General features: G+C 43.6%; 1 protein-coding gene and 1 long non-coding RNA gene across 3 annotated transcripts; one reads left to right on the top strand and one right to left on the bottom strand.

Annotated features, from left to right (window-relative positions):
- Positions 1-7,409: 7,409 nt before the first annotated feature.
- LOC139561338 (tRNA methyltransferase 10 homolog A-like) lies at positions 7,410-11,265 on the bottom strand. 2 transcript variants are annotated; one of them, XM_071378362.1, is made up of 7 exons: positions 10,817-11,265; positions 9,835-10,003; positions 9,535-9,606; positions 9,326-9,400; positions 8,469-8,618; positions 8,151-8,256; positions 7,410-7,970 (listed from the first exon to the last, which is right to left on the bottom strand). In XM_071378362.1, the coding sequence occupies exons 1-7, from the start codon at positions 10,984-10,986 to the stop codon at positions 7,711-7,713; spliced, it is 1,002 nt and encodes a 333-aa protein (XP_071234463.1). In that variant the 5' UTR covers positions 10,987-11,265; the 3' UTR covers positions 7,410-7,710. The 2 variants fall into 2 exon arrangements, with proteins under 2 accessions (XP_071234463.1, XP_071234464.1); XM_071378363.1 differs by having other exon boundaries at positions 9,901-10,003.
- Positions 10,683-13,749, top strand: LOC139561339 (uncharacterized). Its single transcript, XR_011672110.1, has 3 exons — positions 10,683-10,793; positions 12,183-12,335; positions 12,890-13,749. It is a non-coding gene; the product is annotated as an uncharacterized lncRNA (long non-coding RNA).
- The last annotated feature ends 2,220 nt before the right edge of the window (positions 13,750-15,969 follow it).

Below are 15,969 nucleotides of genomic sequence, written 5' to 3'. Positions count from 1 at the left end.
TACTTTCAGGTACTTTTAGATTACGTTCTCCTTAAGAGGCATTAGAAGACAAACATCCAACAAACACATTTGGTGTGTAATCAAAGTGGTCTTTGGCTTGTGTTCAGACTCGCTCTGGTGGAACAAACTTAAACTTGCACCTTTTTTCAATGCTGAATTGAATGTCATTGAGAAAACAGAAAGGTGTCATAATGGCTGTTTGGCAAACATCCTTTCTGAATTCAAAAGTAATCATGTACTTTTTCAAAAGTATCTGTAATCTGATTACAATATTCTTGCTGGTAACGTAACTGACAACAGTAAAAGTTTTTTTGTAATCAGTTACTCCCCAACCCAGGTTCTTATGCTCAGACATTATAGCAAAATGAACGGGAGCCTGATTATCTAGCTTTTATTTTGTTGATTGTAAATTCTCAAAGATTATAGACTAGGTTACACCTTACGATGTTATAAATGGAATGAAATGCCTTTGTTCTCTCTCTTATCCTGTATCCCGTCCATGGAGGAAGGTTGTATGATCAATCCTAGGCTTCTAGGCCTCTTGCCTAGTAGGCATTTCTTTGTTCATGTCTTGTAAGTTAACCTTAGGATCTATATGCTTGGAATAATGCCTTGTAATGCTTGTTAATGCTTTGTAACTTAATCTTTATGCCTTGTATGTGAATCCATTAATTTAACAAATAAATTAAATACATTTCTATTTAGAATTCCATTTCTGAGACATTTCTTGATTGCCTATTACCGTAACTCAACTATAGTGTTCTTACATATTGCTATTTATCTTATGGAGTCAGATAATTCATTTAATGGGCTAATTGCTTAGTCTTATTCAGAGTCGCATGTGATGTAAATATAACATACATATATCAAATAATACTACCCCACTACAAAGGTACGGTTATGGAATAGAGCTAGATCCCAATGTTACTGAAGCAGCCAGTCAGTGTATATAATCACCTCGACGGCTATAGAGCTCGCCAGCTTGTAGTCCTAAATAACGGAAATGAGTTACCTCTGGTTCGTTCAGCCATTCCTAATCGGGAAAATGAATGCGGAAGAGTAAGGTTTTGGGATGAATGCAGAAAATAAGGTCTTCGGAGATCTTATACGTTTTGTTCTATGAGATAATATCAGTCAGTTAACATGACCTTTATGAATTATGAAGCTTTTTATGTGCTTTTTTTTATTTTACAAAATGCTTCAACATTCACAAAAAGTGACCTTAGCTGCAGTTGCGTAGGCAGAAATCAGTTGATGGCAGGGCCAGCAACAATCTACGTGTGCCATAATTTGGGCACTCAAATCATTCAATTATCATAAAAGCCTACCCTATACAGCAAATTATCCAGTGTTAAATCAAAACTGACAGTGTTCAATTTAACACTGGGCCAGTGTCTATACAGGTCCACCCTTTTGAGTGTTAAATTAACATTGCGCTTAGTGCTGACGCTGTTACACTTTGTAAGTGTTAGGGAATGAACACTTTCAGTGTTATGCAATAACACCTCATATAGTATTTTTAACACTAGGAAGTGTATGTAGTTTGCACCAATGGTGTTATGCAATAACACCTCATTTATTTAACCATTACACCAAGACATCCGCATCTCTTGACAAGGTAACTCAATGTTGGGTTAAGGACATTACAATAATATTTACAAGTCTTTCTTGCCACATGCACTTATGTAAGCATTTATAAAGACTTCAGAATTGGAAGCAGAGTTCCACCCATGACTGTATTTGTTAGTGACAGAGACATGGTTGTTGAATTTGTTCATTTTCAGTCCCGTGGACTTCACCAAGTGAGTTCCTACTGTAGGAGAATGGTATCATTAAAATTTGAATGTTTATGACAATACATTACATATATCATAAGGCATTGGTCACCAACCGGTCGATCGGCAGTGGTCACCAACACATCAGCACTGAGTTCACACCACATCACTAGCTTAATCCCATCTGTTTGTGCTATCTTGCCAACACTTGTCATTGTCAATCTTGCCAACACTTCTCATTGTCAATCTTGCCAACACCTATGTCATTGTCAATCTTGCCAACACTTCTCATTGTCAATCTTGCCAACACCTACTGTATGTCATTGTCAATCTTGCTAACACCTTTGTCATTGTCAATCTTGCTAACACCTTTGTCATTGTCAATCTTGCTAACACCTTTGTCATTGTCAATCTTTGTACAAAAACAGATCTGCTCTATGACATCACACAACAGCCAGAGAGAAAGAAGAGACAGAGACAGATAAAGGGAAAGAGGAGAGAAAAGGAAAGGGTGAGGGGTGATTTCTGTCTTTCTGCTGGAGTTCAAGGTCCCCCCATGATCAATTCTGCATTTCTATCGGGTGTATCCTCCTGTCCATACCAAACTCTACGGTGGCTAATTGCTAATACTTTTAATATAATTTGTGTGATGTGATCAGAGGATGAGGCAAGATATGACATTGTCAAAACATTGGCTTTCAAACAAAGTGTAGGGATCAGGCATGACTGCAGACCTGGGTTCAAATACTAGGCTATATGTTTAGCGTTTGTTCTAGCCTGCCCGGCGTGCCAGATGGGCGGGGTTTGCCGGTTTACAACTATGCTATTGGTTCCATTGCGCCAGGCAAGCTCAATGAACCTGACAGGAAAAAAAGTAGCTTTTAAAGGTTTCAGCTGTTGAGAATGTAACTGGGTCAATTGAAGTTACAATCTTGTCAAGGTATATTTGGGGTCAATTGCTGTTGTGATTACTGTTATGGATTCCTATCCACCCACTACAGATGATAGTGGTGTGTGTGTGTTACTCACATGGGAAAGTCTGTGCACTGCTCTTGGGGTGATAGGGAGTCCTCGGACGCGGGGATGGACCTCCTCCCACGTGCCCTGGGAACTTGGGCGTAACCTGTCCATAGAAATAGAAATAAGAATCAGGACAGGCTTCAACTGGGCCCTTCTGGTAAAAACTTGCCCCGAACCAAGTGCCATGGAGGACCTTCGTCAATGGCATACGCTCCTGATAGGAGTCAAGGGCTTACGTCAAGTTAAGTCAAATAGGCTAGACATACCTATATGGCTCAAGCTTTCCATGTAGGCGCGCCAAAGCATGGAAGGGATAGGTGTGGGTGTAGGGGTGGGAGACACCCCTTTGTTAGCCAGGGAACATTGCTGGCTTGGACCTGGGGGGTAGTCCAGGAGATTGTCTGTGTCAGAGGACGGGGACCGTGGGAGACAAGGAGAGGAGCCGTTGGTCAGGGTGTGTCTGGCCATGACAAGGAAGAGATGAGGTGTGGGGGAGTTGCCAGTACCGAGCCAAGGGTCCCTCTTCTAGGGACAGGAGGAGAACACCGCAAAAACACAAAGTCTAATACAATAAAGTGAGGTAACACGTCACTTGAAGGGGTATACATAAAATGACAGGCATGAACCAAATTGATTGAGTTGGGAGTCCAAAGCCTGAAATAACCCTATCATTTGCCAAACGGAATGTTGCTTTATTTGGAACTGGTGTCCAAAGGTAGACACTAGTCTTTCACATGAACTAATGATGTGCTGCTTTTGCTGTCTCCATATCCTTTGTTGTTATTGTCTAATTATTGTTGTTGTAGTATGTATTGGCTTGTGCAATCAAAATTCATCTTTAGGGGATTGATAAAGTACTATCTAATCTTACCTTATTAGTTGAGTTCAATGTCCTATTTCCTTTATCAACAATGCCATCATCTCAATAAAAGGTGTTACGCCCAGTACAGGATGTCATTGCTACATGACTGAGCAGGGCTGTGGATGAAAACACATCTGGAAATATTCCTCATCACTACAAATAACAGTGAGCTATTCTCTGCCACCTGCTGGCTGTATATTGCCACACGCACACACAAACACATAAATGCATGTGCGCACACACACCCACAAGCACACACAAACCGAATAAAATAACATGAACACGCATCAATATAACTATCACTTGAGCCCACTGACTTGTCGCTGGCTCTCTGGTATGACATAGCAGAAGTCATACTTTCATTTGTCACCATGACAACTCACACCACTAGAAGTTAAATATACTAACATGGCAAGGTCAAAACTCCTCATCTATATCCCAGCTTGAAGCCAAACTGAGCTGTGCCAGTCGACCCATGTTTCCATGACAACCGTCCATCTGTCTGGCTTTGTACGGGGGAGAGGGAGCACAACCTGGGCATTGCTGGTGCCCATCGGGCACCGTCCCAATCTCCTCCTCAATACCCATTTTGGGACCTTTTAGTGTGTTCCTTTGGCCCCACCGTCCTCTGTGAACAAATGAACGAAGACAAGAAAAGAGCAAACTATTATGGAAGCCACATGTTTGACTCCATTCCATTTATTCCAGCCATTACAATGACCCTGTCCTCCTACAGCTCATCCCACCAGCCTCCTCTGTACTCAGTGTTTCAATCTTGGTCCTTGGTCCGATGGGAATAAGTGGTTGAAATGATGTTCTGCACATAGGCATACAGCTCCTACCTTGGCCCAGAGACACCTCGTGCTAGGGTAGGGGACAACAAAGTCTACGGAGAGTGATAGAAGTGCTGATGATGTAGTGAAAACATTACCATTGGAGAACTGAGATGGGTGTTGTTGACCTTGGCGTTCGCAGAGCACTCGCTGATGTTGTTCTGGTGGAGAACTCTAACCTTGGAGCAATACCCTAGGGAAGATGAAAGAGTGGAGGACTTGAATGGATAGTGGCCCGCTCCACTAGTTAGAAGAGCAGCTTAATGCGTCAACATAAATTGTATCCTCTCAGTACTTGTACGCTGTCTCTGTATTTTCCTACTGTGACCTATCAATTAGTGTCCAGTGAAACATCCTTGTACATCTCACTGTAGCAGGACTATAGCCGACATCTCCATAGTGATGGTGTAAGCTCTGTGGTGTAAAAAGCTCCTACTTACAGGGAAGCTAATGGACCGTGTCATGAGAATATTTCTGACCAATCCAGAGAAGGAAGGAGGCCGTTTGGGTTCTGGGAATAGGAAGCTTCTGGTGTCATCCTCAAAGCAGACCAGGGCCTTCTCCACTGCAGCAAAGCATACAGTGGTCAATCATTGTGGTCCTGTGTGGCTCAGTCGGTAGGAACTTTGCGCTCACAATGCAAGGGCCATGGTTTCAATTCTCGCTGGGGTCATACAGTGTACTAAAATGTATGCACTCACTGTAAGTTGCTTGTATATGGCATATGATCAACTTGCTTATTGTCTATAAGGCTACCACGTTTCCATCATGTTAAACACTTAGCCAATTGTTGGACCAAAGTCACTTCTTAACATTTAGAAGATAAATTACAGCAAATCAAGCCTGCTGATGAACAGCTGTGTAGTTAGTATCTACTGTGCAAGAGCTGGGCTGGAACAAAAGCATGCACACCTGATAGCTCTCCAGAAGAGTTGGTTGGCCACCCTTGGTTTAGAATAATCAGGAGGAGACGTGTCACATTGAGCCACCTTCTCTAATCTCATCTTCTCTTGAAACAGGAGTGGGAAGACGGGGGAGACACTCCAACTTGTGGTATTGGCCCATGAAGCACCCACTGAGGTAGATGTCATCCTTGGCTGGCAAAGGCACACCAGGGCATGATACCTGAAATGCATCATTATGTTTAATAACTGGTTATGGTGTCGTGACATCGGCTTTGCAAACAGTTAGGACGTATGTTCCCCATTGATAATGTAGCAATTGAAAAGGAAGATCCAACCAAATTGGGGCTTATACCATAACTCTCCAATGATGATGACCATCTGTGCCATAAAAGCCCTGGCCTCGTGGCAGCGGCAGTAGTGCCAGTACAGTACACTCAAGGATGCACAATTACTGCAAATCAAAATGATGAAGTCCGGTAAAAACAAACACTGTGGATGGATCCCACAAGTTTATCACCAATGTCATTATTGTTATGCAAGTCCTGCATGTGTTGGAACAGAGACAATTGAGTTTATTTTCCAGGTTGCTCAAGAGAACCCAGGAGCGCCCCTAAAAATGTTTTGGATTATGTCAGTAAGATGCCAGTTATTATGTCAATAAGTCTCTCTCCTCGTCTCAAAAACGCATGGGAGTTCTTTTGCACCAGGGGAGTATAAGTTTTGTTGCTCTCTCTGTCGGCACGTTTTTCTGGACCATATCTTGTGGAAATGAAACTCAGTGACACCAATTATGTGATGAAGACCCTATTGATAAACCGTTTTCTCAATGTGTTTCAGGACGTTCCAAGTCGCACGTCCATCTTGGAACACGACGTAGATGTGGGGAACGCTGCTCCTATACGTCAGCATCCGTACCGGGTTAATGCAAAGACAAGGGAGGTAATGAAAAGTGAGGTAGCTTATTTATTACAGAATGACATGGCAAAACCCAGTAACAGCTCCTGGAGTTCCCCATGTATTCTTGTTCCTAAGCCTGACGGTACATTTCGCTTATGTACAGACTATCGTCGCGTAAATGCAGTTACAAAGTCTGATTGTTTTCCTCTACCTCGATTAGATGACTGCATTGGTGGAATTGGCTCTGCTGCTTACGTTAGTAAATTAGATTTGCTAGAAGGTTATTGGCAGGTGCCTCTGACCTCTTGAGCTTCAGACATCTCGGCTTTCGTTACGCCTGATAACTTCATACAATACACTGTGATGCCCTTTGGCATGTGTAATGCACCTGCTACTTTTCAGCGTCTAGTTAACATTGTATTTGCAGAAGTGCCAAATTGTACTGCTTATCTTGACGATGTAGTGATACATTCGTCTACTTGGTCTGATCATCTCTCCACTTTGAAAAGTGTGTTTCAGCGGTTGGAGATTGCTTCTTTAACCCTCAATTTGGCCAAGTGTGAGTTTGGAAAGGCTACTGTGACTTACTTAGGGAAATAAGTGCTAAATGGATGTGCTAGTTGAATGGGCAAGTTTCTAGGTAGATAACTCTAAATACAACACTGTAAACGACGCTCCTCACAAAGTAAACTACTCTGAAGCAGGTACGTTAGCTAGTTGAATTAACAAAACGTTCTTACCGCCCTGAGCTGTAATTAAACTACCACTTTCATTGCTTTTCTATTCATTTGATGTTAGCTAGTTGCTAATGTAGTTTATCAGGCCATGTATATTTAGCAAACAGAAGCAGCACAGGCCAGCGTCATGTGTTTCCATGGCGTCTGAAACTTCCAGTTTCAACCAGATTATTTTAGGTGTATCATCTTTCCTTGGCCACAAGAGGGCAGTAGGTTAAAATGTATAATACTAGTGCAGTGATTCTCCTGCAGAATTACCCATTACATTTACAGTGTTCAAGTGCTTGGATGAATTACCAGGCAACTTTAATTGCATATTGATGTATGTAGGTTATTTTTCCTACAGAGACCCAATTTTATACCAGTAATATCAGTCTGTGTAAGTCAAAATGTTTTAATTTAATGAAAAGCATTAGACTTGCTACAGAGCACCAATAACAGGTCAAAAGGTATAACATAGATCTGCAAATGTGTGAATTGTTCACTTAATATATGCACTCCAAGTCAAATATCTTCCATAAAAAAGCATAAATCAACAGAAATCTGATAACAAAACACTGACTAAAAATTACTATAATTCTGCAATCAAAAAGAACTCAAACTCTCAATTCACTAAATCAACCATTTTGCAACAGATAACAATTCATATTAAGACCCAGAAGAACATGGTAGCATTTGGGGCTATGGTGCAGTCTGCTCTTTGGGAGCCTCTTTCAACTGCAGTGTGTCCTGTCCTCCCTGTCCTTTCTCCTGTTGGTCCTGTGTGTTCGTGGTGTTCTGTATGACTGGCTCTGCTGTGTCTGAGTCTCTGTCAGAATCCTCCTCTTCCGTCGCTGTTCCCTCTTGGCCCAGGGGAATGGCCCCTTTCCTTAGAGGCAGGACGGTGAAGAAGGCCTCCTGCCAATCCTTCTTCTCCAAGTACACCAGCATGATCTCAAACACTGTGGCAGGGAACATGCACACACAAACACAGTTATACATTAAGAATTGAATATTAAAAACCCTTATCACATACCACTCATGTTTTTATTCAAATTTCATAGGTCTGTCAATGCTACACACTACGGTAAATGGAGGTGGTTTCCTATCTTGAGGTGTAAATCGTTAGGATATTTCCTCACCGTGGTTGACCGCCAACACCTTGCGGCTGTTCATCTTGACGAAGCTGTTCAGTGGGAGCTGTGCGTGGTCGATCCCCAGCTCCTGAGCCCGCTCAAAGGTGATACCCTACAGGACAAGGTAAAAGGTCAAACACAATGCTCACCAACGACTGACATAAATGGCTCAGATCTAGGTGAAGTGTCTAGGGGCAGGGGGTCGATTTGGAATTGGTTGTCTTGACTTGCTGCTTAACATACCCAACATGTTGAGTTAAAAAAAAAAAATTAAAGACCACAAATGAATCTTCTAAATGTTCTAGGTCATTCTATAGTCCTGACCTTGTGGTGGTTGTGATCCACCAGGCCTCCGATGACGTAGGCCTTGGTATCGTCCAGCTCCGTCAGAACGTTGGGAGAGTCAGAGGTCAGGTACACCAGCTGCTCCTTGGCCACCACCTCGTGGTACGCCTCTGCTTTCACCGTTATATCCTGCCCAGGACGGACACACACACAAACAAAAAGGTACCAGGTGTTAATGTAAGTTGCCACCTCCTAACCTACATAACACCCACGGCCTAATGACATATTACTCTTCCTTCTTCACTTACAGCCGTCTTGAACCACTCAGATTGCATCCCTAAGTAGTGGGATATTTAATGGGTAATATGGTTGGCATCTGATGGAAAGTGTTTGGGAGAGGTGTTGACTTGTGAATGTATCCATTTGCACCCAGCTCAAAAAATCTATTTTTTATTGTATTTAACCTTTATTTAACTAGGCAAGTCAGTTAAGAACAAATTCTTATTTACAATGACGGTCAAACCCTAACGACGCTGGGCCAATTGTGTGTCACCCTATGGGACTCCCAATCACGTCCGGTTGTGATACAACCTGGAATCGAACCAGGGTCTGTAGTGACGCCTCTAGCACTGAGATGCAGTAGCTTAGACCGCTGCACCACTCTTGTTGCACCAGACAAGAGTCTTGCTACCTTTCGCCAGAGCTTTAAATATGGAAACCCCCACGAGACATTACTCCCCATATGTATGCATACCCCTCAAGTCATTTCCTATCTTCTCAAACACAGTGTAAAATAAGCAGTGCGTCTCTGAAAAACACCCCCCTAACTATTTCCATTAGTAATTTCAACATGCACTGGCAGTGCGTATCCAAACTAACAGACAGGGTACACTCACCTTCCAGTTAACCCATCCTTCATCGGTCTTATCCATGTTTTGCTTCAGCTGTCCACCAAGGCTGGTTAGATAAAACTGGGAGATGGAGAGAAAATACAGCACTAAGATGAATGAGTCTTGAATCACTTGAGTTCAGTGGTGGTTGATGGATGATTCTGCAACCGATGACGATGATGATGCAGGGGGTCCTGTGGGGCAGGTAGACTCACCTGAACAGGGTGCACCGCTCGTCTGTTCACTGCATAGCATCTCTGTATTTGCTTATGGAGCTTCCTAACATCCTTCACAGGGGAAACAATACATAAAGCATGAAACACAGGATTCAATACTGTGCCATCTTCTATGTACACGGAACGTTGCAGTCAGATAGAAATGCCATGAATAGAACTGCCGTGATTCGTTACTCTACATGTCTGAGATGAATGTTTGTTCGACACAATATATTTATATCTGAACATTCCACAACGTTGTGCCCTACTGACCACAGGGGGCCCTGACAGTCTTGCTACCTTAAACATCATGAGGTTGTCGAAGCTGCAGTCTATCACCAGTCTCAGGGGGCTGCTGAGCTTCACCTCTTTCCTCAAGCGCTTCCGGCCAGCCACAAACTCCCCTCCCTCCTCCCCCTGGGTCTTCCTCTCGAGGCTCCTCTTCTGCCTCTTCTCCTTCCGCTTCTGCCTGTGAAGCACACAGTTGGTCAAACAGAACTTTAAAAAGGTAAGACAATACACGACATGATCATCGTACACAAAATGGTGCTTTCTGCTTTCGGATATCAACAACATTACAATTTGTCACGTGGGCATTCTTCAAGGTACAACTTGCCATAAGTCAATAGTGGCAATCTTGGTAGATTTGAATTACATTGTTGTTGTTTGTAAGCAGGAAGTAGTATGATGATGTCATACTGTTGAGTTAATTATTGCCCATTATCACTAAGAAGTAGCCTAAGTGAATACAGGGGGCAGTTTAAATGTAAAACATCACTTATGTGAAACACAGTATACCTAGCTAGTTAACTAGCTACTTGCCTGGAAACCCGATGTTGAATTCAAATCGGCACAAATGAGTGTTAAGATCAATAAAGCTTCCTCTCTCAACCTCTACAAGCCAGTATGTTGAATTAAATGAAATTTAAAACATACTCTACCAGTTGTTACAACTATTGGTCCTTTTGACAGTAGGAATGTGAGACAATATATCCACAGGAAAGTATAAATAAATCACCTTATCAAAGCGCTGTTAGTGAATTCAGATTTCTATCCACTGAAGCATAAGCAGAACCATGTAAACATGTGCAGGAGCTCAGCAAGTACGCATCACTGAGGTATAAATGCGTGGCGTGAATGCATTTGTATTTTAATCTTGTGTGCATGCTTCCGGAGATAGAAATCTTTGAAAAGTTGATTTAATTGTACAAATTTCTGCCCGACATTGACTTCAATGCAATTCAACGTCGGGTTGCCAGGTAAACAAGCTAACGTTACTTACTTGCGAAGGTTCCTTTCCTCCTCCCATTTCTGGTGCCTCAAAAGCTTCTTCCTCTGGTTTTTTGAGAGAATCTCTGTACCTCCGTTATTACCAATATGTGCATCCTTATTTTCAGTGGCAACATTGTTTTCCCGGGACGGTGTCAAATCTTTGACAGTGTCGCTGGACATTTGACGTGTATTTTTTTATTCTGTTGTAAACTGAATGCGGAGTGTCTTCGACCAGGCTGCCTGGTTGTAACTACTAGCTAGCTAGTGTTCAAATATACGCACGTACTACGGGAAAGTAAAGCTTACCAACCTCATGCATATAATAATTCACACACACATTAGTTAACTATTGTTTTTAATCGAAAAGTACCATCTAAGAACCTAACAAATTGGCAAAATATTCCCTGTCAGTCTGGGCATTCCACATGTAGCTTTTTCGTTGTCGCACAGTGGGTCGTCATCAGCAAACATCTTATTCTTCTTAGGTGGGGTTTAACGGAGTTTGGCATCCAATTTGTTGCATTACCGCCCCCAACTGGACTATAGTATAAAGCCATTATACTTTGTGATACAAAATAGGAAAAGGGGAAATAAAAAAAAAACACCCTTCCAACTAAGCCTACACTCATCAAAAACACACTACCTCGTTCCACTACTTTAACAATATCTTCCACTGCACCATGCCAACGGCCTGGGGAGATGGGACACCACCACTCAACACAGCCAGGAACTCTTTTGAAGTCAAATCTCATACACCCAAGTACTTCTCTGCAGCTGCCACCACAACATCTATTTTCTGTGATTTAAGTTCCATTTCTGCAGTAAAGTTGATAACCATTGCTCTGAACGCTAAGAAGCCAACCTTGCTGATGCATATATCACTCATTGGCCTGTCCCTCTGTGCTGGAACAGATCTACTTCTCACAGGGATCCTCTAAGGATCCATCACCCTTAGACCCATCCTCCTCTACTTTCCTCACTACCTCAGCATATGACACCTTCTGCATTACTCTGACTCTGGTCATCTAACCTGCCTCTCTCGCATCAGACACTTCCGATCCCCAGCAACATGTGCACCCCTACAGTTGACACACACAACTTTTTACAGCCAATCTACACAATCATAAAATTGTGATCATAGAAATTAAAGTGAAAGTTCTTCTTCAACTTATAAAACAAGTTGAACTTGTTTCAGTTGAAATGAGAGAGAAGTGATATCTGACATTTCTGAAACATGAAACTCTTCACTGTTCTCCTCTGTTTAACTCCAGATGCCGGTCAATTATTTACATATTTTCTGTTATTGTTATTATTATTTTCTGTTCACCATTAATGTTAACTTTCATCCCTGTCTGTTTTCACACCCGTATGTCCAGGTGTGCTGGGATTGACCTATTCAAGGAGACCAGTAGTGGTCAACGGCCTGAGTAGCTGGAGAATATCACTTACTACAGTCACCATAAAAACAACGATGGTACCTACTCTCTGTCAGCCTTTGTTGTGCTGCGGCCCTCCCTTGAGGAATCAGAGTGAGCATTGTATTCCTGTAGAGTGTCTCCTTGCCGGGCCTGTACATCCACAAGAGCATTATTATAACTCCTACATATGTGTGGCCTGTACCATTTTAAGGCCAGAGTTTTTAGCAGCTTCATGGTTAAGCATGTTACTGCTCTGCAATTTGCTGTTAGTGCATAGGGAAGATTGGAGCTCAATCCAACACGGGTCAATTGTAGGGTAACTTGGGGTAAAACGCAACCCTACCTCAAAATACGTTTTTGGGAGTGACTTAAAAAATTGTGATGACATTTTTAGTTGAGCAAGAGTAGTGGCAACCAGGGAAAGTTTTGTTTCCAGAGGAAACAATGTGTGTGGTACTATATTCTTTAAAAAAAATTAAATAAATGCTTTTATTTAAGAATTTCTGTACTGCTTCTGGATTGTGCATTGTTTAAACAGTTATGCTATACTTGCTTCTGTCTTTGTTAATCTGGAAGACATAAATGTATAGCCTATATAGTCTGATGTAGACTATAGATTTTAGCAATAGAAGTCAAATCCATAAAGTCATATCCTTTCCAAACAGGGAGACTGCAGGAAGGGACCTCAGGAGAAGTGAAATGGCCTCTGTCAGTATGTCTGGAATGTGTTGCTGGCCAACTGGGATTAAAGGGTCTCTTCCACATCAATTTGATCCTTCCGAAGTCTGGCCACAACCCTGTCTGTGACCTTCCTCCGCCTGGGATCAGCCACGATATATAAATGCTGCTGGATCAGGTCTGTCGAGCATAAAATGAGATGACAAAAGTCCCTGCTATTAACCTACCATAAAATGGTCTAATTGAACACACTTCAACGGCCATCTATAGCTTTCATAGACAATTATTTCATAGACAAGTCATTACAGTGTACTATACTATCTCTGAATATGTCTGTCTATAAATAGTAATAAAAGAGGCAGGTTTGGTATCACCTGTTTCTTTGATCTTACAATCTTACTTCCTTAGTGAAAGCTGGAATGTTCCGCTTCATAAACAGTCATTGTCGTTAGATGACAGGCATTCCATATCCAGAGTGGCTTGCATACCTCGTTTATTTATTTTCTTTATAGGGCTTATATAGTATGTGGCATTGTGTGCTGGGCTTGTGCCCACTGTTGACTGCCTTTGACCAGTGTGGACAGGTGGACTGTAAACGTTTGATGTTAAAGCTCCATCAATAAAAGGACAGTAGATAAATTACAGGAGTCAGGACCACAACAGGTGGTGCAGTATTTGTGGCCTTTTTGCCTGGATGCATGCCTGGTGAAGGCAATGCTTCAACTCTAGATACAATGCTCTTAGGAAAGCAAAGCAACTCTGGATCATTCATGCTATGGGTTTCAGAATGGAATGGATATGTGATGAAGCAGAAAAATAAATAATTTAAACATTCTATGTAAATAAAGTTAGATTTGGTTTGAATGCTGTCACACGTGTAGAGAGGAGTAGGCAGGAGGCAGTCGCAGGTATAGAACTACTGAGTTTTTAAAGCACTATATAAAAGCGGGACGAAACCAAAAGTGCTAAATAATAAAGTACTCAGGAAATAGTAGGAGTGATTCCTCTCAGGAAAACAAGCAACATTTACAATGACCGACAAAGACAAATGACAGAGGGAGTACAGTATATATATATTTTTTTTTATTTATTTATCCGTTATTTTACCAGGTAAGTTGACTGAGAACACGTTCTCATTTGCAGCAACGACCTGGGGAATAGTTACAGGGGAGAGGAGGGGGATGAATGAGCCAATTGAGTGATATGAGCCATATACAGTGATAGAGTGGGTATTGGAACCAGGTGTGTGTAATGATGACGAGACAAGTCCGGGGTTGATGAGTGAAGGGCGTTTGCTTCAGCAGCGGGGTGCTGCCGACCTTGGGGACAACCCCGGAGACGCAGTGCGGGTCGGTCGGGACAACGCCTGGGGATGTCCCGACTGAGAGAACGGTCCAGGACGTCCCGCTCCGGAACCCAGCACCGCTCTTCGGGACCGTACCCCTCCCAGTCGACAAGGTACTGGAGAGACCCCCCACGACGCCGTGTGTCCAACAGGCTGTGGACGGTGTAGGCCGGGGCCCCATCGACGTCCAAGGGAGGTGGAGGTGCATCGTGGGGTCCAGCAGCTGTAATCTGTACGTCACCTCATTGACTCTCCGCAGGACTTTGAATGGCCCCACAAACCGTGGGCTCAGCTTCCAGCAGGTCCTTCGTAGAAAGCCAGACCCTGCCACCGGGGTGAAAGACAGGGGCTACACTGCGGTGATGATCAGCCTGCACCTTCTGCCGGAGGACGACACGCTGGAGACAGGTGTGCTCTGTGTTCCATACCTCCTCGGGGCGCCGGAACCAATCGTCCACCAGGGCATGGACTGGGATAGGGGTTTGTAAAGGGCGTAGAGGAATGCGTAATGATAAGGCCACTGACCGGTCTAGGAAATTGCCTGTTCACTAGGGCAGGACTCAGTGGGGGGCCAGGATAGTCCGGGAAGGTGACAGGAAGAAGGACGGGCTGGGTGGACAGAGAGGAGCAAGGCACGTCCACTCCTACCTGGGAAGGTACAGGAGCGCTCCTCGGGCCTGTCGCTTCCTCGCCTGGTTCTCCTACTGGGACAGGTGTTCCAGGGGTTGTCCGACTCCCAGCAGTAGGAGCAGAGACCCTGTTGACAGCTGCGTTGACGTTCCTCTGGGGGAAGGTGCATCGTGCCCACCTCCATGGAATCCGTCTTGCTGGAGGTTCCTGGGAGAGACCTGAACCCCCGGGATGGGCGATGACAGGCATGCAGGAGATTATCCAGGCGGATCAATCAATCAGATGTATTTATAAAGCCCTTCTTACATCAGCTGATGTCACAAAGTGCTGTACAGAAACCCAGCCTAAAACCCCAAACAGCAAGCAATGCAGGTGTAGAAGCACGGTGGCTAGGAAAAACTCCCTAGAAAGGCCGGAACCTAGGAAGAAACCTAGAGAGGAACCAGGCTATGAGGGGTGGCCAGTCCTCTTCTGGCTGTGCTGGGTGGAGATTATAACAATACATGGCCAAGATGTTCAAATGTTCATAGATGACCAGCAGGGTCAGATAATAATAATCACAGTAGTTGTCGAGGGTGCAACAAGTCAGCACCTCAGGAGTAAATGTCAGTTGGCTTTTCATAGCTGATCATTAAGAGTATCTCTACCGCACCTGCTGTCTCTAGAGAGTTTAAAACAGCAGGTCTGGGACAAGGTAGCACGTCCAGTGAACAGGTCAGGGTTCCATAGCCGCAGGCAGAACAGTTGAAACTGGAGCAGCAGCACAACCAGGTGGACTGGGGACAGCAAGGAGTCATCAGGCCAGGTAGTCCTGAGGCATGGTCCTAGGGCTCAGGTCCTCCGAGAGAAAGAGAGACAGACAGAGAGCGAGACAGAGAGAGAGAGAGAGAGAAAAAGAGAGAGAGAAAAAGAGAGAGAATTAGAGAGAGCATACTTAAATTCACACAGGACACAGGATAAGACAGGAGAAATACTCCAGATATAACAGACTGACCCTAGCCCCCCGACACATATACTATTGCAGCATAAATACTGGAGGCTGAGACAGGAGGCACAGTGGCCCCGTCCGACGATACCCCCGGACAGGGCCAA

Source organism: Salvelinus alpinus, chromosome 31 (genome assembly GCF_045679555.1).
Source record: "Salvelinus alpinus chromosome 31, SLU_Salpinus.1, whole genome shotgun sequence".
Classification (NCBI taxonomy): Eukaryota; Metazoa; Chordata; class Actinopteri; order Salmoniformes; family Salmonidae; genus Salvelinus; species Salvelinus alpinus.
Note: the sequence above shows the minus strand (reverse complement) of the source record. Positions and strands in the feature narration are given on the sequence as shown.

Coding starts and splice junctions, on each gene's coding strand:
- LOC139561338 (XM_071378362.1), bottom strand. CDS start 10,986: ATGTCCAGCGACACTGTCAAAGATTTGACACCGTCCCGGGAAAACAAT. Junction 8,619..9,325: donor AAGGATGGGTTAACTGGAAG/GTGAGTGTACCC, acceptor CGTCCTGGGCAG/GATATAACGGTGAAAGCAGA. Junction 7,971..8,150: donor GGTGTTGGCGGTCAACCACG/GTGAGGAAATAT, acceptor TCCCTGCCACAG/TGTTTGAGATCATGCTGGTG.